Here is a 22,219-nt window from a genome sequence, read left to right on the forward strand (position 1 = left end):
TTCTCTTTGCCCGTAACATGCTGCTGTCAGATGAGGTAGCAAAAACCTGCTGTATAAATGTATTATTTTTTTAATATACGGTAAGTGTCTCGTTTCGTGTGAACTGGCAGCAAGGTGTCTGTTTCTGCCTCTAGCATCTCCATCCTCATCATCCCCTCTGTCTCTACCCATTGGCTTTTATGAGCAGCAACTGGAAACATTCCTTAGTGAACTGAAAAAAAAAAGTCTTCAATGAAGTCACATTTTTACCAGTCAAACAAGTGCAGTGATGTTTTTGTGCTACTTCCAGTATGATCTTTTGCATGAAAAAGTCTTTTGGTTGAAAGTCAGAACAAACATTTGAATGGTTTACAAAACTTGCGTTGCATTTCCAATAAAGCCCTGTTTCCAATTTACAGAAATCGCCAATGAAGGGGTCTGTGTCTACCACTTTCCATGATCCCTATGTTATAGCAATGGTTTTAACTTCAACTCAATATCTGAATAAATGTATATTCTCTCTTGAATAATGGGAGCTATACCACTCTACCCCCCCCCCCACCAGTGTACCTTCAAATCCTTTAGGTCTACATTGTTTCTGTGCCGCAAGCATGGACATTGGGCGCAATAAAACCCAGGAAATCTTGAGTATGCAGATATATCTATAACTAAGCGGTTTCCCTTATTTGAATAATATTATTGATTAGCCTATAAATGTTCTCCCGTGCTGACAAAAGAAGATATAATACAGCGTAGGATGTGGTCATGAATATTTAGTTTCCCTCGATTACTGTATGTTTGCCTAGTCATCTATTTGTATCGCAATGTTCTGGCAGCATCTCCTCTTTATCTTTGTCCTTCTTTTTTTCCATTTGTTGAAGCGTTTGCCCTGCAGGCAATGCGTCCTTGAAATAAGAATGCTCCAAAGTAAATGCACAAATTGAGAGAGTGTTTGGATGCCTCACCAGACACAATTTATAAGCCCATAAAACACTCTGCGGCAAGGCTTGAACTGGCTGCCTGCCCCAGATAAATCTGGTCAAGTTTCAAGCTCTCACTATAGAAATGTGGAAGGAAAGAAACTATTCTATGTTCACCAAAATATCGAATGACAACACAGCATGTCCAACAACCTTGAATCACACCCATATGGTAGCGACACATTAACCTCCTGTTGGGAGGATATTTTGTCCTAAATTTGATGTGTCCTCTAAACGCAAACCAGACAGCGGTGAAGCTATAAAAACATAGAAAAAGCCCGCTGTGAACATTTTCCTTTTGTCAAGTTTGCAATATTATGCAGAGCCGTGTCTCCAATCTCGGCGAATATGACCTTCTGTAATAAAAAGATAATTAAAGTGTGCAGTAATCACAATAAATAAAATAAAACCAATTTACAGCAATGCTACCTTTTAACAAACCTTTTAATTTAGCCAACAAAACAATTAAACTTATTTCTAGCAGCGATTTTGGAAGAACAATGGAAATATAAACCTGTCAAAAGTGTTCATAAAAAAAAGAATCTCATTTGCTTTCATTCGGGCATAATAGACTTGGAGGTTCATCTTTGGAAAAGATGTGCAGCACAGCATTACAATATGAATTTGTTGTGCTCTACATATATATAAGTAAGGATCTAACAAAAAACAAAAGACTGACTGTCACTTCTAAATCAGAAAACTGATGTGTACAGGTGCGAACTAAGAGTAGACATCTCTATACATAAACAAATAAAGTTGTTCTCTATAGTGCTAAAAGTATGTAAATATGGAATATGAATAGCATTACTGCTCTAGATAATAAGAAAAAAATGGAGATGCTTAGCACATAATGTGGCCAATTCATGAATGCCCAGCAGCCAACGACAAGGCGATCTCCAGTTTGCTGGGAACCTGCCGAATGTGAATCCTCACTTAGGTTTATGAATTTATGGGTAGTGGTTTTAATTGCAGCAGGATTCTACCTACTCATATATTCAGGTTTAAACCTACGAGAGGATTCATATTAGACAGGTTGCCAGCAAACCGGAGATCGCCTTGTTGTTGGTTGCTGGGCATGCATGAATTGGAAAAAATAAGGGGTAAATATCTCCATTTTTTCTTATTATCTAGAGCAGCAATCCTATTCACATTTCATATTTACATGCCATAGCACATACAGATGCACCTTTATTTCTTTAAGATCTAACAAAAATGGAGAAACGATATACAAGTATGCATTGCTAACTATGTTATATGAAGAGTAAAAATAATAAACTACACCAAATTGTGTCGAAACAAAACTAAAGATCTAATGATCTACCATATTTAAAGGCTGACCGCTCTCTCTCCTGACTCCCTATACACACAAACTCTTGAACAAATAGTAAAGTGTTTTCAATAGAAATTGAAAAAGTTACTGACAAAATCCTCTGGCAGAGGCTTACTATCTGCAAAACAAAAGGATCAGGCATTTCAATTTGCCATCCAATCCTGCTCTACCTGAACATAATCTTTCAAGGTAAAGCTGGGAGATCCCCAAATGCATTAAACGGTCATTTGACCAGCTAAGACTAGCCTCAAACTTATACAGTGCTCTACCCCAAGCACTACGCTGTAATTTTCATTGGATACCCCTGCAAAACTGTATTCCCCCAGAGAGCTATTCACTTAAATGGAGTTGACAGAGTCACTGTGGATACTGCATGACCTCTATTCTTTCAGAATCCATCTTTTTCTGACAAAAATGTGGTTAATGTTGTGCATGACAGAAAAAAATGAATACTTTCAGAACAGAGGCCATAATGTTTCCACAGTGCCTACATCAGCTCCATTAACATGAATGACTCCATCGAAGTTCCCATTGGAATACAGTTTTTCAAGGAATCCAATGGAAACCACGGAGTACTGCTTGGCATAAAGCACTGTATAAGTCTGAACCTATTCTAATCTGTATCAGAGACCAAACATTTATGAAGGCGTTTTTTGATTGTCGACATTGACTATATAAATACGGCCACCTTCCTGATCATGATCTTGAATTGGCTGGGTGAAGAAGGAAAGAATTCTGCAAACATCCAGTTTAACTGTCTTCCATTCTCTTCCAGTCTCTTTGTGTTATTAATCATGCCACTGCATTGCTTCTTTTTAAGGATATTAAGAACGTTGAATTTGGCCATGCTATAACCATTCTAAGGCTCTGCTTTCTCTAGAAAAGGTTTGCTTTTTTTCAGGGTTATATATACACTGCTCAAAAAATAAAGGGAACGCTTAAACAACAGAATATAACTCCAAGTAAATCAAACTTCTCTGAAATCAAACTGTCCACTTAGGAAGCAACACTGTTTGACAATCAATTTCACATGCTGTTATGCAAATGGAATACACAACAGATGGAAATTATTGGCAATTATCAAGACACACTGAATAAAGGAGTGGCTCTGCAGGTGGGGACCACAGACCGGACTCTACAACCCACACAAGTGGCTCAGGTAGTGCAGCTGATCCAGGAAGGCACATCAATGCGAGCTGTGGCAAGGTTTGCTGTGTTTGTCAGCATAGTGTCCAGAGGCTGGAGGCACTACCAGGAGACAGGCCAGTACACCAGGAAATGTGGAGGGGGCTGTAGGAGGGCAACAACCCAGCAGCAGGACTGCTACCTCAGGCTTCGTGCAAAGTGGAACAAGAGGAGCACTGCCAAAGCCCTGCAACATGAGCTCCAGCAAGCCACAAATGTGCATGTGTCTGCACAAACGGTTAGAAACTGAGTCTATGAGGATGGTCTCAGTGCCCAATGTCCACAGATGGGGGTTGTGCTCACAGCCTGACACTGTGCAGGACACTTGGCATTTGTCACAGAACACCACGATTGGCAAATTCACCACTGGCGCCCTGTGCTCTTCACAGATGAAAGCAGGTTCACACTGGGCACATGTGACAGATGTGACACAGTCTGGAGACGCCGTGGAGTGTGATCTACTGCCTGCAACATCTTCCAGCATGACCGGTTTGGCAGTGGGTCAGTAATGGTGTGGGGTGGCATTTCTTTGGAGGGCCACACAGCCCTCCATGTGCTCACCAGAGGTAGCCTGACTGCCATTAGGTACCGAGATGAGATCCTCAAACCCCCTGTGAAACCTTATGCTGGTGCAGTTGGCCCTGGGTTCCTTCTACTGCAGGACAATGCCAGACCTCATGTGGCTGGAGTGTGTCAGCAGTTCCTGCAAGATGAAGGCATTGAAGCTATGGACTGGCCCGCCCGTTCCCCAGACCTGAATCTGATTCAACACATCTGAGACATCATGTCTAGCACCATCCACCAACGTCAAGTTGCACCACAAACTGTCCAGAAGTTGGCGGGGGCTTTAGTTCAGGTCTGGGAGGAGATCCCTCAGGAGACCATCCGCCGCCTCATCAGAAGCATGCCCAGGCGTTGTAGGGAGGTCATACAGGCACCAGGCACTTGGTGGCCACACACACTACTTAGCATCATTTCCTTGTCTTGAGGCATTTCCACTGAAGTTGGATCAGCCTGTATTTTGATTTTCCACTTTAATTTTGAGTATCATTCCAAATTCAGACCTCAATGGAATATTAATTTTGATGTACATTGATCAATTGTATGTTTTATTCTTCTCAACGCATTCCACTATGTAATGAAAAAAGATTTGCAACTGGAATATTTAATTCAGTGATATCTACGATGTGGGAATTTAGTGTTCCCTTTATTTTTTTTGAGCAGTATGGGGACTTGTACAGACAATAGACATTACATATTCATACATGGTTTATATTTTAAATGTTACAGAAAAGGAAAGTGGGCAGATGCAAAAGTTTCGGTACCCTGTATGGTTAGTACCTAGAATCTTCCCGACAGTTTGTAAACACTTTTTCTAGTCATCCAGTCTTTATATTCTTGTTTAAGGGATTTTCATCCATTCTTCCATGGAAAATTCTTCCACTTCTGTGAAATTCCTGGATCGTCTTGCATGCATTGATATTTTGAGATCTAGCCATACATTTTCAATGATATTAAGATCACGGGACAGTGAGGGGCATTGGAAAACCTTCAGCTTGCACCTTTTGGGGGTAGTCTACTGTGAATTTTGACATGTGTTTAGGATCATTATCCATTTGTAGAAGCCATCCTCTTTTCGGCTTTCTTACAGATGAGGTTATGTTTTCATCAAGAAGTTGCTGAAATTTCATTGCATCCATTCTTCCCTTTACGGAGTAATAAACACTGGCGCTGTACACTACGGACGATGGAGGAAATAGGGGAATAGGCTAATAAAGGAAGATGACGAAGAAGGAGTACCTCCTTCGAAACGCGTTGGATTGGTTCCCCGTTGCTAAGCCCGCCCTATCCGTGACGTCACGATCCTAGCCACGCCCCCTCCACACACCGCTATCGCTCTGGCGTTGCTTCCGGCCGGGGCACGCCAGGAGTCGAGGGTTCTTACCTCTTCAGACGCCCCAGCGTTCAGCGCCTGTTCTGGATACAGCCGGTCCCAGCACTCTACGGCAATCTCATATTGCAGCCCAGCACATCAGCCGATGCTAGTCTGGGACTCCCACTGCTCTCCACAGCCACTCGGACCTTCTATACCAGTAAGTGGATGTTACACTAATTGCGGGCACTCCATTGCTGTCGGTCCGTAGTGGACATATCCTCATGCCACCGTAATAGGAGACTTCCAGTATACTATTCACTTTTTGGCCTCTCATACTTACTGTACTTAACTGTACGCCAGTGGTTCCGTCTATGCCTCTGTATTGCTAGCATTCCACTTGGTTCACGAGCGCAGGTGGTTCATTAGTATATAATTTTGAGTCCATTCTTCCCTTTACCCGTGAAATGTTCCCCGTGCCATTGACTGCAACACAACCCCAAAGCATGATTGATCCACCCCCTTGTTTTTATTGTAAAGTAGGATGTTATGATGCTAGGGGTGGGGAGGTAACCTAGCAGCGGATGTTGTTATAATGGTTCCACCCACCCTTAGTCAGTGTCAAGACCCGTGGAAGTGCAACTGCGCAAAACGGCCGTCGTCTTGTGGAAGCCCGTGTTTCCCTGCCTGCCCTGCATTTGACATGATGTCAGAATAAAGTTTGGATTTTATTTGGATGGTGAGTGCCCGCTTTTCTTCTATCTTCATGCAGCGGTGATTTGGACTTAATTTCAGCGTGAGCACCTAATTTCCAATTCAGCTTCTTGGTATCTGAATCATGCTTAATTTATCCTGGTGATAGAACCAGCTGTTAGTGCGGTCTTCTGTTTTTCTTTGGTTTTTGATCCACCCCCTTGCTTAATGGTTGGCGAGAGGTTCTTTTCTTGAAATTCTGTCCTTTTGTCTGCACACATACCTTTGATCATTGTGGCCAAAGTGTTCTATTTTAACCACATCCGTCCTCAGGACTTGTTTCAAAAATGCATCAGGCTTGTTTAGATGTACTTTTGCATATTTCTGATGCTGAATTATTGTGCAAGTGTCTCTGAACAGCAGAACAATGTACCTCAACTCCATAGTCTGCTTAATATTTTTAAAGGTCTTTTACAGTCAAACGGGATTCTGACTTGCCCCTCTTGCAATCCTACGAGTTGCTCTCCCTGAAAATTTGCTTTGTCTTCCAGAACTTATCTTGACATCCACTGTATACTGTTAACCGCCATTTCTTAATTACATTTCAAACTGAGGAAAGGGCAACTTGAAAATGCTTTGCTATCTTTTTATAGCCTTCTCCTAATTTGTGGGCCTTCACAATTTTCACAGTTGGCAGAACATTAGAGGATGCTGGGTTTTTATTAAGCTAGGAAATTTGCATCATCTGGCTTTTCCTAATGATGATAGTAAAAGCTATAATCTTAACAGGCTAATTACTGACCCTTTGAGCTCTCAGCCCCAGACAGGCAGACAAGGGAGGGGCCATACAGCAGAGAGGACAGTGACATAAGGGGAGAAAATCTGATGTAAGGGTTCATACTGTGGTGCAGTTAAACTCAGCTGCACTGCCCTTCCAGCTACACTTTTTACAGGAGCTGGAAAGCAAAAAGAGCAAAAGAGGTTCTTTCCCCTACACTGACTCATGCAGAAGGAGTGCTGCTGCCTGCTTTTGATTGGGCAACATCATACAAGGGGAAGGATTACACGGCTCCACTGAAAAACACTAGTAATGAGCAAACGTGCTCGGATAAGGTGTTATCCGAGTTTCTTCGGCGTGCTAGAAAAATATGTTAGAGTCCCTACGCCTGGACCTCTCGCAGCTGTTTGACAGCCTCAACACATGCAGGGATTGGCAAACAAAAAGGCAATACCTGCATGTATTGTGGCTGTCGAACAGCGGTGAGACATGCAGCTGCAGGGACTCGAATATATTATTCAAGAACGTCGACACTTGTTTAGCACACGAGCATGCTCGGCTATCCAAGTACATTCGTTCATCACTAAAACAACTAATGAACTTCAAAAAAATTAACTAGTTTGGTGTCAAATAATTTCATTGCTAATAATTCGGCAACGGAGAAGCAAAATTTAAAACAGACCAAAAAAAATACTGGGGATGCTGAGCACTGCGTTAAGCATTTTCCTGCAGCAACATAGAAATGAATAAAGCAGTGGTTGTACATGTGCATTTCCGCACCATTATGGGGATAATAGTTACCATTCCGGTATAAAAATCCCTCATTCTGCCAATCAGTGCAGGTCCAAGCCAAGTGGTCGTCACCAACAGATTAAGTTAAGACCTCTCCTGTGAGCCCAGAAATGTTCAACAGAAATTTTAGAAAATGGGAAATGAGAATTTAAAAAAAAAAAAAAAAAAACACAATTGTCCTTTAGCCCTATTTTGTTTTAAATGGAGTAATAGAGAAAAAATGAACCTCACAATTTTTGTTGGACATTTTCTTTTAAAAGGAGCTATAACAGTAATGTGGAACCCCCCAGTATATCAGCCACAGCTACAGGCAAAAATCAGAAATAAAAATAATGTATTAAAATGTCCCAAAAAGGTCTTTTAAGACCTTAGAGTACAGAGTGTAAAAAAAATGAAAAAAAAGCAAACAAAATAGGAAAGAGCATAAAAACAAACAAGTAAACAAAACCAATACACTGGCACCATATCTATTGTGTTTTAGACACTTTATGTGGCTTGTTTGACAAGGGAGTGTGGCCTCACTTAAAATGGATGTACCTTATATTGTTAGAGGAGAGTAGCTTGAAATGCAACACCGTGCATCAAAAATTCACTGAACAGTTGTTGCAAATTTTTAGCATAAAGTAATGGTAAGCCAATGGTCTTAAAACTAGCCAGATTTCCCAAACATCACTATGAGAAATGTGGAGAATTTCAAGACAATCTAGTTCACGTTTGCACAGTTTAAAACTTAGACTATTTTGAAAAATATGCCCCATTGAATTCTTAAAATCATTTTTTGTAATAGATCTACGGCGATAAACCAACACACAAATAAACACATACTGACCTTAGCATCCTCAGTTTGTTCTTGAACTGTATGTACTGCCCTTAAAAGATGTTCATCCCCATCTGTAAAACTGAAGTCGTCATCAGCTGGGATCTACAAGGAGAACACCACAAGACATTACAGGTATATAAAGACATGGCATATTTAATAAAATCAGCAAAACCGACAGATTATTGCTGAAATGCAGGGCCTTTTTTAGGCTAGTCTAGTCAAAATCAGGCGATACTATGGCTATCCTTAATAATCTACTTGCTCAAAAGGGGCACTGTCGAGCAAAACCCAACCAAAACTGAAAGCCAGGGGCACAGTATTGCACTATACAGCAGGTACTGCAAAATCTCAGAAATCTCGTGCACACGGTTGTGTATTTTTTCTGATTGAACTTGAGAACTGCAGGATTTTTTAAAATCTGCAGTGTGTCAATTCTTTCAGTGTCTTTGCAGTGTTTTTTCACCTATAAAAAGCAGTGAGAAAGTGAATAAATGCTGCAGAAAAAAAAAACTTGCAGAAAACAGATTTTGCTACGTTTAAGCTGGAGAAATAATTTTATTTAACATGTACTGTGCAGCACGGTGGCGCAGTGGTTAGCACAACAGCCTTGCAGCGCTGGGGTCCTGGGTTCTAATCCCACCCAGGACAACATCTGCAAAGAGTTTGTATGTTCTCTCCGTGTTTGCGTGGGTTTCCTCCGGGCACTCCGGTTTCCTCCCACATTCCAAAGACATACTGATAGGAATTCTAGATTGTGAGCCCCATCGGGGACAGTGATGATAATGTGTGCAACCTGTAAAGCGCTGCGGAATATGTTAGCGCTATATAAAAAAAAAAAAATAAAAATAAAGATTACTGTGGATAAAACATACATGTAATCTGCGCTAAGAAAATGCTGCTAAACCTAAGCACAGCATTTTTTCCTGCCCGGAGAGAAGGTTTTGGCAAAAAACATGGTCAAAATGCCCTTACTGTCAGGTAGCGTTCTCCAGAAAGAGCTGCTCTTTGCCCAACTTTTGCTCATAATGAAAGGTACGGAGCTGACCTGCCCCTCTATGACGCACATACTATAGGCCCCCGCACTGCACATGGAAAATAGGACTGTCCTGATCCCTGTAACTAGGTTTACTTCTGAATTTGCAGATTTTGAGTTATTGCTAAGTTTCAAAATTTAAATAACCTCAAATCAAATAAATATGGTAACATATCGGTGACAGATCTAAAACATTCAGAAAATGTACAGTACAGCAATGGGAAGGTTAATTCATGTCTTGCTGAGTAAGAAAGTTCATTTCTCTATAGCCGTGACTGTGAATGTTAATCAAAAATACAGACGGTTCAGTGAAAATCATAATTTGCGCAAGGGAATTGAAAAGACTCGACCAAAAGCAGGGAGGCTGGAACAACACAAGAAACTGAAAGCCAGAACCAAACTCATTCCATTTAACCCCTTCGTTTCTAAAAACTATTGTAAGATGTTAGGCATTTGTACCATTACTAATCAATGGCAAAAATGTATTTACTTCGAATTATGTAAAATAAAATTTGAACATTGGTAAACTAACTTGTCAATGATGGAGACCGGAGGGACCATAGAAATGTAATGCTAAAAGTGAACTTCAGTTACATTTGCTACCAAAGCTAGCATCGGCATATATTAAAACAGCAAGAAACCGCTTTTATTTGGACTTTAAAGCCAGCACAAAAAAAAAATAAAAAAAGGTAAAAGCTGTAGAAAAAAAAACCTTCATTTACAATTGCGTAAATAACCATGATTATTAAAGTGCAGTAACTGATTCAGTAACTACATAGCATAATAGTAGAATGGCCACATATATAAAATACAATAAATATATTAGTGGTAACATTTATCTTATATAAATTGCATTGATATAATATATTATAACAAGGAAATAACCACCGCATCTTAAAAAAAAAAAAAAAAAAAAAGAATTTGGCCTTGCTTCGGTCTTGATGAGGGGGCATGCTGAAGTCAGACGCTCCTGGTACATTATTAAGGTTTATGCCTCTAAATAAATTAATAGCGGTTGACAATTGTATGTCACGCCAGAAACGCTGCCACCCATCATGAATTTGACAAGCAGATGTCACCACTCCCCTGTCCAGTTCCAGCTGTGTCCACTTAGTAGAAGCTGCGGGAGGGGACAGCGTTGCCAACCGTCCAGAAATTCATGAACAGTCCACAAAAATTGAGCACTTTTTTGCACTGACAGTAAAAAAAAAAAAAAGTTTGAGGCATCCATTAATTTTTTGGAGCTGAAGAAACTTGTACAGATTATATTGACTGTAACTATCACTTTACAGTTCACAGTGAATGCAGCTGATATATTTATGTCAGAATTATGGGCTGTAGAAATATAACGCTTATGATCTTAATGATTTATTATGGTTTTACAAATTGTCCATAAAAAATATGGTCTGTCTTTGATGTTTTGATAAGCTGTCCAAAAAACATTAAAAAAAAGTCAAGCTGGCAACCCTGGACAGCGTGCGGTTGCCAAACCATTTGGGACCCGCCTGTCCGACCGATTTACAGTATGGTCTTGGTCCCCAGTGGCCTCTAAAGTACATTTTTCTCTGAAACGTCTCAGAGTTTCAGAGCCAAACATACCTGGCTAAGTTCATACAGGTATTGGGCAGCATGAATCAGATTTCAGGTTCTCTTTAATAACGGTAATGAATCTCTAAACATTGGAGGTCATACGGATCGAGTCCAAGTGGCATCTGTTTATTCAACGCACAAATTGAGTTTATTGGGCTAGTATAATCTGAAAGAGAGATTAAAGTAATACCATATTCACACATTTGTATGTCAGGATCCTAAAACAGAGCATGATTCAGGGACCAGATGTAGATTGCCTGACCCAGGCTTTATATACCGTATATAATATTAGGCTGTCAAGTTCAGGTCAGGAGAGCAGCAGCCAGTCTTTGATTCATGGTACGTACTCACTCTGACACCGAGATGTGTGAATGTGGCATAACGAATGCTGCATTTTTTATACACACGTGGATCTGTAGTTCGGGTGTATACATGGTCATGTGAACTATGCTACTGACTTGCATCAGTCCGTGTACTGTCCGTATGATACACCTTTTGCATATGAACAGCACAAGGATGTAAAATACGCTCTTCTGAAGCTCCTTGAGGAGCCTTTTAAAGCAATAGAATTATTTGATATATTTTTGCCACCGCTTTGTAGCTGAAATTTGCTCTGGTAGCTCAAGGACCATAACCGTATGGACATGAGAATTCATATACAAAAACTTATCCATACAGTCCTCTATATAAAAGTGCTTCTCACAAAATTAGAATATCATCAAAAAAGTAACCGTAATTTATTTCAGTTCTTCAATACAAAAAGTGAAACTCCTATATTATAAAGAGTCATTACAAACAGAGTGATCTATTTCAAGTGTTTATTTCTGTTACTGTTGATGATTATGGATTACTGCCAATGAAAACACAAAAGTCATTATCTCAGTAAATTAGAATAATTAACAAAAAAACCTTGCAAATGCTTCCTAAGCATTTAAAAAGTGTTTAGTGGAAGTAAAAAGTGTTGTAGAAAAAGGAGTACAAGCAACTGGGATATCCGCAGCCTTGAAATGATTGTTAAGAAAAGGCCATTCAAAAATTTGAGGGAGAGTCACCAGTAGTGGACTGCTGCTGGAGTCATTGCTTCAAGAGCAACCACATACAGACGTATCCAGGACATGGGCTACAAGTGTCGCATTCCTTGTGTCAAGCCACTCATGACCAATACAGAAAGCCAGAAGCGTCTTACCTGGCCAAGGAGAAAAAGAACAGAACTGCTGCTCAGTGGTCCAAGATGTTGTTTTCAGATGCAAGTAAATTTTGCATTTCATTTGGCATTCAAGGTCCCAGAGTCTGGAGGAAGAGTGGAGAGGTACACAATCCAAGCTGCTTGAGGTCTAGTGTGAAGTTTCTACAATCAGTGATGGTTTGGGGAGCCATGTCATCTGCTGGTGTAGATCCACTGTGTTTTATCAAGACCAAAGTCAATGTAGCCGTCTACCAAGAAATTATAGAGCACTTCATGCTTCCCTCTGCCAACAAGCTTTTTGGAGATGGAAATTTCATTCTCCAGGAGGAGTTGGCACCTGTCCACACTGCCAAAAGTACCAATACCTGGTTACAAACAACAGTATCACTGTGCTTGATTGGCCAGCAAACTCGACTGACCTTGACCCCATAGAGAATCTATAGGGTATTGTCAAGAGGAAGATGAGAGACACCAGACCCAACAATGCAGATGAGCTGAAGGCTGCTATCAAAGCAACCTGGGCTTCCATAACATCTCAGCAGTGCCACAAGCTGATCGCCTCCATGCCACGCCGTATTAATGCAGTAATTGATGCAAAAGGAGCCTCGACCAAGTATTGAGTGCATTTAGTGAAAATACCGTTCAGTGGGCCAACATTTCCGATTTTAAAATCATTTTTTCAAGATGGAATTATAAAGTGTTAAGGACCGGCGGAACGCACCAAGTATAGATAATAAGAAACTAGGTGCGTTCACAGTCCGAGGTCCACCGTGCAGGTAAAAGACCCTGCTGCTAGTAAGACAGACTATATGGCGGTACTAAGTATACACACATGGGTTAACTTCACCCTGAGTGAAGGAAGCGATCCTGTTGCGTCACAGGACCGCAGTACCGCACATAAAGCGCGAGCAAGAAGTCAGCGGACTCAACCCCTACACAGGATTGAAGTCCGATTAGACACTTGCTGGCACAACACCGCAACTGGGTGTGTCAGAGGAACATAAATAATAATATAATGGCACAAGTGTGCGTGCGGTGCCGCACTGACGGATGCCACTAACCACCCAGGCTTGGGTCAGGAAAGCGCAGAGCAAGCGCACGTCGCCGTACTGGCGGACACAGCAACTGGTAGCTGTAATGTGTGTTTCGTGCTGTTGGTTAAGTCGGGCGCTAGATAGCAAACATACACCTTCCGCGAACAGACATTCAAAAGGGAGGGTTATTTAAAGAGCGACTTTCACTCACAACACACACACATATTTACAAGACAATACTAGCGCATGGCCGTGCGGTCATGCACAGTTTATATAGTAGCAGCACAGGAAGCAGCTCCAGAAGTTTTGCCCTTTCAGGACCTGCCAAGAGGACCAATGGGATGTGCTGCAATACCTGAGCATGTGACCCTCGATCTCCAACGGGAGATCCTGCCCTGGGCATGCTCAGACAGAGAAAAGCAGGACTTAGATCCAGAAACGTCCACTCGCCGCTGCCCAGCACTGGCTTCAATGGCAGAAGCAGGAAAAGCAGCAGTAACTCTTCGCACAGAGTCAGACTGAGTGAGACGCTGGGATCGACGTCCCTGCTGAGCAGACTCCACCGCGGCTGGAGAAGAATGGGAGACCGCAGCGGAGACGGATCGAGATTCCCCCAGTGCAGCAGAGGAAACTCGACTCCTAACATGCCCCCCCTCCTTGGGCCTCACCACGTTCGAAGGCAGCAATGAGCTGCAGGGCCCGAATGTGCTCAACAGGCTCCCAGGACCTGTCCTCGGGGCCATAACCCTTCCAGTCCACCAAATAAAATTTTTTGCCACGTACCACCTTGCACCCTAAAATAGCGTTCACCTCATAATCGTCCGTAGACGAACCCGATGTCCCAGCAGATGACTCGGAAAACCGGGACATATACACAGGTTTCAAGAGGGACACATGAAAGGTGTCGGTGATACCCAGGCGTGGCGGAAGGGCCAAACGATAGACCACAGGATTAACCTGCTCGAGGACCTTGAACGGACCCAAGTAGCGAGGAGCAAATTTAGTGGACTCAACTCGCAGCCTGATGTTACGGGCGGAGAGCCACACCAAGTCGCCAGGAGCAAAGGTCGGAGCGGGGCGCCGATGAGCATCGGCGGAGGACCTCATTCTCTCCTTAGAGGCCCGAATGGCATCCTGAGTGCGGTCCCAAATATCCCGTGCCTCCACAGCCCAGTCTGCCACCCTGGAGTCGGCGGAAGACACGGGCATAGGCACAGGTACCCGTGGATGCTGACCATAGTTGAGGAGGAATGGGGTTGTCCAGTGGAGTCGGCTACGGCGTTGTTCAGTGCAAACTCTGCCCATGATAGCAAGGATGCCCAGTCATCCTGCCTGGCTGAAACAAAATGTCGCAGGTATGTGACCAAGGTCTGGTTGGCCCTCTCTACCAACCCATTCGTCTCGGGATGATAAGCGGAAGAGAGATTCAACTCAATACTAAGAAGACGACAAAGCTCTCTCGAGAACCGAGACGCAAACTGGGGACCCCGGTCACTGACAATTTTGTCAGGCATACCATGTAGGCGGAAGATGTGTTTGATGAACAACGCTGCCAAGGCCCGTGCAGAAGGTAACCGTGGTAGCGGCACCAAATGCACCATTTTTGAGAAATGATCGGTGATGACCCAAATGATGGTACAGCTGCGAAACTTGGGTAAACCCACAACAAAGTCCATCCCGACCATCTCCCAGGGCCTATCTGCCACCGGCAAGGGATAGAGCAACCCAGCTGGCCTTTGACACGGAGATTTATTTTTGCCGCAGGAGACACACGCCAGAATATAATCCCTGACATCCCGGACCATATGCGGCCACCAGTACGTCCTCGCCAGTAGCTCAGATGTCCTCTTTGTCCCAAAGTGTCCACCCACCCTGGACGAATGAGCCCAAGAGAGAACCTCCGGTCGCAAATTAATGGGCACAAAAGTCTTGCCCGGAGGCACAGACTCTAGCGAAACCGGCGCTACGGTTCTCAGGCTCTCGGAAGGGACAATAAGCCGAGGCTCCTCTTCCTCCTCCTCAGTTGACATAAGGGAGCGAGAGAGAGCGTCAGCACGGATATTCTTCTCCCCGGCGAGATAATGAAGGGAAAAGTGGAACCGAGAGAAGAACAGGGACCATCTGGCCTGGCAAGAATTTAGCCGCTGGGCTGTTTGTAAATAGACCAAATTTTTGTGGTCCGTGTAAACTTGGAAGGGAAACCGCGCACCCTCTAGAAGGTGTCTCCACTCCGAAAAGGCCAACTTCATTGCTAGCAACTCCCTGTCCCCGATGGAGTAGTTCTCTCCGCTGGCGTGAAGGTCTTAGAGAAGAAGAAGCATGGATGCTTCCGACCTTGAGCATCCTTTTGATAGAGGACTGCTAAAGCACCAACGGACGAGGCATCCACCTCCATTAGGAATGGCTTATCCACGTCGGGACGATGTAAGGTGGGAGCGCTAGCAAAGTGGGACTTAATAGAAGTGAAGGCCTTGGAGACCTCTTCCGACCACAATTTGGGATTCGCTCCCTTCTTGGTGAGGGCCACCAAGGGAGCTACCAGAGTTGAGAAGTGGGGAATGAACTGGCGGTAATAGTTTATGAACCCCATAAAGCGCTGCACCGCTTTAAGAGAATGGGGCTCTTGCCAGTCCATCACAGCCTGTAGCTTGGCAGGATCCATAGCCAATCCCTGGGCGGAGATGATATAGCCCAGGAAAGGTAAGGACTCCTGCTCAAACACACACTTCTCCAACTTCGCATAAAGAGAGTTTGCCCGTAGGAGGTCGAAGACTCTGCCAACATCTCTCCGGTGGGAGTCAATATCTGGAGAAAAGATGAGGATATCATCCAGATAGACTACAACCGAGGTGGAAAGCATATCCCGGAAGATGTCGTTGACAAAGTCTTGGAAAACGGCAGGTGCATTACAGAGCCCGAAGGGCATCACCAGATACTCATAGTGCCCATCTCTGGTGTTAAACGCCGTTTTCCATTCGTCCCCCTCACGGATGCGAATCAAGTTATAAGCACCCCGCAGATCTAGTTTAGTAAACACTCTAGCTCCCCGAAGCCTATCGAAAAGCTCAGATATCAAAGGCAAAGGGTACTTGTTCTTAACTGTGATAGCATTAAGACCCCTGTAGTCTATGCATGGACGTAGTTCTTCACTCTTTTTCTGCACGAAAAAGAACCCTGCCCCAGCAGGTGACACTGACTTCCTGATGAACCCTCTTGCCAAATTCTCTTGAATGTACTGAGACATTGCCTCCGTTTCCGGGAGAGATAATGGATAGACTCGACCCCGGGGAGGCTCAGCACCAGGCAAGAGATCAATAGGACAGTCATAGGGGCGATGGGGCGGAAGGGTCTCCGCTGCCTTTTTGGAGAACACATCTGCATAAGACCAATATTGCTTGGGGAGAGAGGAAAGATCTGCGGGTACCTCTGTAGTAGCAACCTGAACGCACTCTCGATGACACCTGTTCCCACAAGATTCACCTCATCCCAGAATTCTTCCTGAGGACCACTCGATGTGAGGAGAGTGGTACCGTAACCAAGGTATCCCTAAGAGAACCTCATCAATTCCCTCAGGAATGACGAGTAGATATAACCTCCTGATGAGATGGTAACATGGACAGAGTAAAAGGGATAGTTTGATGTGTAATCTGTGCGGGCAGTTGCGACCCATTCACCACTCGTACCGTTACTGGTTGAGATAGCATGACCAGAGGAATTGCATGACGTTGGGCAAAGGCTGAAGACATAAAATTGCCCTCCGCCCCAGAATCCACGCAGAGTTCTACCGAGTGAGAGGATGAGCCCAATGTTATTGTCCCCTTAAAGGACAATTTGGAGGCAAACGTCGCCGTGTCTAGTGCACCTCCACCAACTACCACTAGACGCTCACGTTTCCTCGACCGCTGGAGACATCTGGAGGCAAGATGTCCTGACTGTTGGCAAAGATGACAAATCTGGAGTGCACGAGCGGTCCGGGACTTAGATCCCGCTCGTGACTCTACCACAGGCTCATGGCGCTCAGGAGCCTGGTCTGGAGATTCCAAAGGTTTGGCGAAGGTGGGAGCCAGCCGAAACCTCTGCCTACACTGGGCTCGTTCTAACCTCCGCTCGTGAAAACGGACATCAATACGAGTGGATAGAGTTATTAATTCCTCCAGTGTGGCGGGAATCTCCCTAGTGGCCAGGGCGTCCTTAACGTGGTCAGCCAGCCCCCTCCAAAATATTGGAATGAGAGCTTTATCCGACCACTCCAGCTCAGATGCTAAGGTGCGGAAGTGGACGGCAAAATGACTGACCAAGGGCGAGCCCTGAGTCAATGCCAACAATTGGAGCGCCGTATCATGGGTGACACGAGGTCCTAAAAAGACCTGTTTCAGAGTGCTCAGAAACAACGGAGCACTCTGCACCACATGATCGTTACGCTCCCACAGCAGCGTAGCCCACTGCAACGCCCTGTCTGATAGAAGAGACACTATAAATCCCACCTTAGCCCGCTCTGTAGGGAAACGAGAGGCCAGAAGCTCGAGATGGATAGAGCACTGACTCACGAAACCCCTACAAGACTTACTGTCACCAGAGAATTTCTCTGGAAGCGGGAGGAGAGTTAGAGTCGGGACAGGAGCGGCAGATGACAAAGTGGCTGCAGCAACACTAGCAGCCTGAACAGCGACAGCAGTGACATCCACAGCTGAGGTTGAACGCTCAAGAGCCGCCAACCTTCCCTCCAGCTGCTGGATGTACCGCTGTAAACGCTGATCGTCCATCATTTACTAGCCAGACCTTGGCGCTAGTATTATGTTAAGGACCGGCGGAACGCACCAAGTATAGATAATAAGAAACTAGGTGCGTTCGTAGTCCGAGGTCCACCGTGCAGGTAAAAGACCCTGCTGCTAGTAAGACGGACTATATGGCGGTACTAAGTATACACACATGGGTTAACTTCACCCTGCGTGAAGGAAGCGATCCTGTTGCGTCACAGGACCACAGTACCGCACATAAAGCGCGAGCAAGAAGTCAGCGGACTCAACCCCTACACAGGATTGAAGTCCGATTAGACACTTGCTGGCACAACACCGCAACTGGGTGTGTCAGAGGAACATAAATAATAATATAATGGCACAAGAGTGCGTGCGGTGCCGCACTGACGGATGCCACTAACCACCCAGGCTTGGGTCAGGAAAGTGCAGCGCAAGCGCACGGCGCCGTACTGGCGGACACAGCAACTGGTAGCTGTAATGTGTGTTTCGTGCTGTTGGTTAAGTCGGGCGCTAGATAGCAAACATACACCTTCCGCGAACAGACATTCAAAAGGGAGGGTTATTTAAAGAGCGACTTTCACTCACAACACACACACATATTTACAAGACAATACTAGCGCATGGCCGTGCGGTCATGCGCAGTTTATATAGTAGCAGCACAGGAAGCAGCTCCAGAAGTTTTGCCCTTTCAGGACCTGCCAAGAGGACCAATGGGATGTGCTGCAATACCTGAGCATGTGACCCTCGATCTCCAACGGGAGATCCTGCCCTGGGCATGCTCAGACAGAGAAAAGCAGGACTTAGATCCAGAAACGTCCACTCGCCGCTGCCCAGCACTGGCTTCAATGGCAGAAGCAGGAAAAGCAGCAGTAACTCTTCGCACAGAGTCAGACTGTGCGAGACGCTGGGATCGACGTCCCTGCTGAGCAGACTCCACCGCGGCTGGAGAAGAATGGGAGACCGCAGCGGAGACGGATCGAGATTCCCCCAGTGCAGCAGAGGAAACTCGACTCCTAACAATAAAGTATTCTAATTTACTGAGATAATGACTTTTGGGTTTTCATAATCATCAACATTAACAGAAATAAATACTTGAAATTGATCACTCTGTTTGTAATGACTCTATAATGACGCTTTTTGCATTGAAATAAATTAACTTTTTGATGATATTCTAATTTTGTGAGAAGCACTTGCAGACATGCTGTGGACAAAACCACATTCAAATCCAATTGTCCACAATATCTACAGATAGTTCTGGATAGACAACATATGTTACAGTGAAGATTTAACTCCCGACATATTGGGTATAAACCTTTAATTCAATCTTCATAGGTGGATATTGTTGGATTTACTGCTTCTAAAAATTTGCAGCTGTTCTTGACATATATACGCTTTTCTTTGGTTTATAGCTTGTTTCGTCGTAGAAGACCACCGTTGCTGTGTAGTTTGTAAGTACTACCCTGAAGCTAGCGAATGTTAAGCCGGGTTCACATTAGCGTTTCAGTCTGCAGCGTGGTGCTACGGACTTCTTTCCTTCAGTTCCACCTACTTCTGCATGCGTCCTGCGTACCTATCTTCAACATTGGGTATGCAGGGACATTGGTTGAATGCGGATGCATCCACGTGCGTCATTTTGACGTGCCCGCCAAACACACGAAAATGCAACATGTTGCGTTCGGCAGACACGTCAAAATGACGCACGTGGATGTTATCCGCACACAACAAATGTCCTTGCGTACCCAATGTTAAAGATAGGTACGCAGGACGCATGCAGAAGTAGGTGGAACTGAAGGAAAGAAGTCCGTAGAACCACGCTGCGGACTCAAACGCTAATGTGAAATTAGCCTTAGAAAGTAACAGCGTGCTCAATAGAAAAGAGCTTGTAGGCATGATGTACACTCTGCTGTCTATCAGTGGCAGATGATCTCAAAGGCAATGAGCAATGTCTCAAAAATAGCTGAAACGTAAGACGCAATAAATTGCCAAAATAACTTGTATTTACAAGCACAATTTGGCTGAACCCACATATAAAGATAGGAATAACTCTTTAATGCATGCGGCATGCGTTAAGCACTTTCAATGGTGAATCAAAACCTTTTTGGAAGTGCATTTGGACAGCAAGGTGGATTGCTATAAATCTATAAATCTTCAGCAGAGCGAGTGTGAGCGAGCTGAGTGTGAACGGCGGTAAGTGTGACTTGTGATTCAGTGACTTTGGAGTCAGTGAGTTTCCAATAGAGGAAGTACTGAATTGCTGTCTGTTTTTTATTTTTTTTAATTGATACTTTGTATTTATTTATTTTTTATTTAACGTTTCTGTCTGGTGCAATCCCCATTAGGAAATGTGCTCCACTCTTGCTAATGCCATCCAGTGCACATCTTGCCACATGTATGCAGTCCTTGAGCAGCCGATCGAGGGTGCATACTGCTGTGCGAGATGTGAGCACGTTGTGCATTTGGAAGCCCAGATTCTGACTCTAAATGTGCAGCTGGCAACACGGAGATCCATAGACAATATGGAGAGGAGTCTTCTGCTCACGGAGCAGACGCTCAATGGGACAGATGGGGGGGATGGTGGGATGGAGCTGCAGGACAATGAAGTAGCAAGCTGGGTGACAGTTAAGAAGCGGGGTAGAGGGAAGAGTGCCAGGGAGGCTAGTCCTGATCTGGAACACCCCAATAAGTTTGCTAAGTTGGCAGATGAGGGGGGTGCCAGTACAGGGGTAGCACTGCTGCAGCCAGGCATGTCCTCTGAAAGCCAGAGGAGTGACTGCTCCAGTAAGGAGGGAAATAGGAGAGCAGGGCAGGCCAGACAGGTGCTGGTAGTGGGGGACTCAATTATTAGGGGAACAGATAGGGCAATCTGTCACAAAGACAGGGATCATCGAACGGTGTAATGCCTACCTGGCACTCGAGTCCGACACATCGCTGAACGGGTGGACAGATTACTGGGAGGAGCTGGTTTTTTTCTATTTAATTGGCACTGTTGCACTTTATATTGGCACACCCTATACTTTATGCAGAGACCTGCAGTGTGGCTTTGTGCAATATAAATACCTAGTGTTACCTTTCTATATACCTGTATTTCACTAGTGGTACTTAGTATATTATATTTGCATGTAGTTGCACAAATTTGGGACCCAGGCTTATTATTATATTGGCACTGTTGCACTTTATATTGGCACATATATATAAAAAAAATTTCACTATATGCAGGAATTTTTCTGCATATCCTACATTATATTTTTTATATTTTTTTTATATCTTAATTTTTGCATTTGACTTTGTGGCACTTTTTACACATATCATAGTTGGGTAGTGCAAAATATATATATCATATATAATTTCTTATATTTTATTATTATGCACAGTGGTATTTAGTAACTTGTTATACAATTTTCCTATTTTAGTAGTTGTAGTGTATAATATATTGTTATCTGGGTATCCATCATCATTTTTTGTGCATCTTCTGTGCCATATAGGGTCTATTTTTTTAGGTATCTTATCATACCATTATAGTGTGCTTTTATTTTTATCAGCTTTAGTTGTGTATGATATTATTTTTCTATATTTTGTATTATCAATAAAATTAATTATTTTTATATAAGTCTTTGTATTGCATGTTTTCTTTGGGATGATTTATGTCTAGTAGTGCATGACATTTATTTTGCATACAAGTGGTTATCTATTGGATTAACCAGCGGTCATGGTGCACATTGGCACAAATGACAAAGTTAGAGGTTGGTGGAAGGTCATTAAAGATGATTTCAGGGTATTAGGCTGCAAGCTGAAAGCAAGGACCTCCAACGTGGTATTCTCTGAAATACTGCCTGTACCACGTGCCACGCCAGAGAGGCAACGGGAGATTAGGGAGGTTAATAAGTGGCTCAAGAATTGTTGTAGGAAGGAGAGGTTTGGGTTCCTGCAGAACTGGGCCGACTTCTCAGTTGGCTACAGGCTCTACGCTAGGGACGGGCTGCATCTCAATGGGGAAGGTGCAGCTGTGCTGGGGGAGAAAATGGCTAGAAGGTTGGAGGAGTGTTTAAACTAGGAATTGGGGGGAGGGTGTTGTGAATTCTGTGGTCGGGCTCCCTCCTGTGGTCATGGATGGTGCTTCGGCTGGTTCTGTCCATGGACTTCCTCTGGTGGGTGTTTCTGAGTTTCCTTCCACAGGTGACGAGGTTAATTC

The 22,219-nt window shown here is 44.0% G+C and overlaps 1 protein-coding gene across 2 annotated transcripts in view; it reads right to left on the reverse strand.

Annotated features, from left to right (window-relative positions):
* The window catches only part of SPAG16 (sperm associated antigen 16), a 1,289,960-nt gene that overhangs the window by 1,217,081 nt on the left and 50,660 nt on the right, over positions 1 to 22,219 (reverse strand). For both annotated transcript variants that reach the window (XM_069733408.1, XM_069733409.1), the window contains exon 3: positions 8,440 to 8,532. In XM_069733408.1, the coding sequence (XP_069589509.1) occupies positions 8,440 to 8,532 (93 nt within the window). The remainder of the gene's footprint in view (positions 1 to 8,439; positions 8,533 to 22,219) is intronic.

The sequence above is a fragment of the Ranitomeya imitator genome, chromosome 7 (genome assembly GCF_032444005.1).
Source record: "Ranitomeya imitator isolate aRanImi1 chromosome 7, aRanImi1.pri, whole genome shotgun sequence".
Taxonomy (NCBI): Eukaryota; Metazoa; Chordata; class Amphibia; order Anura; family Dendrobatidae; genus Ranitomeya; species Ranitomeya imitator.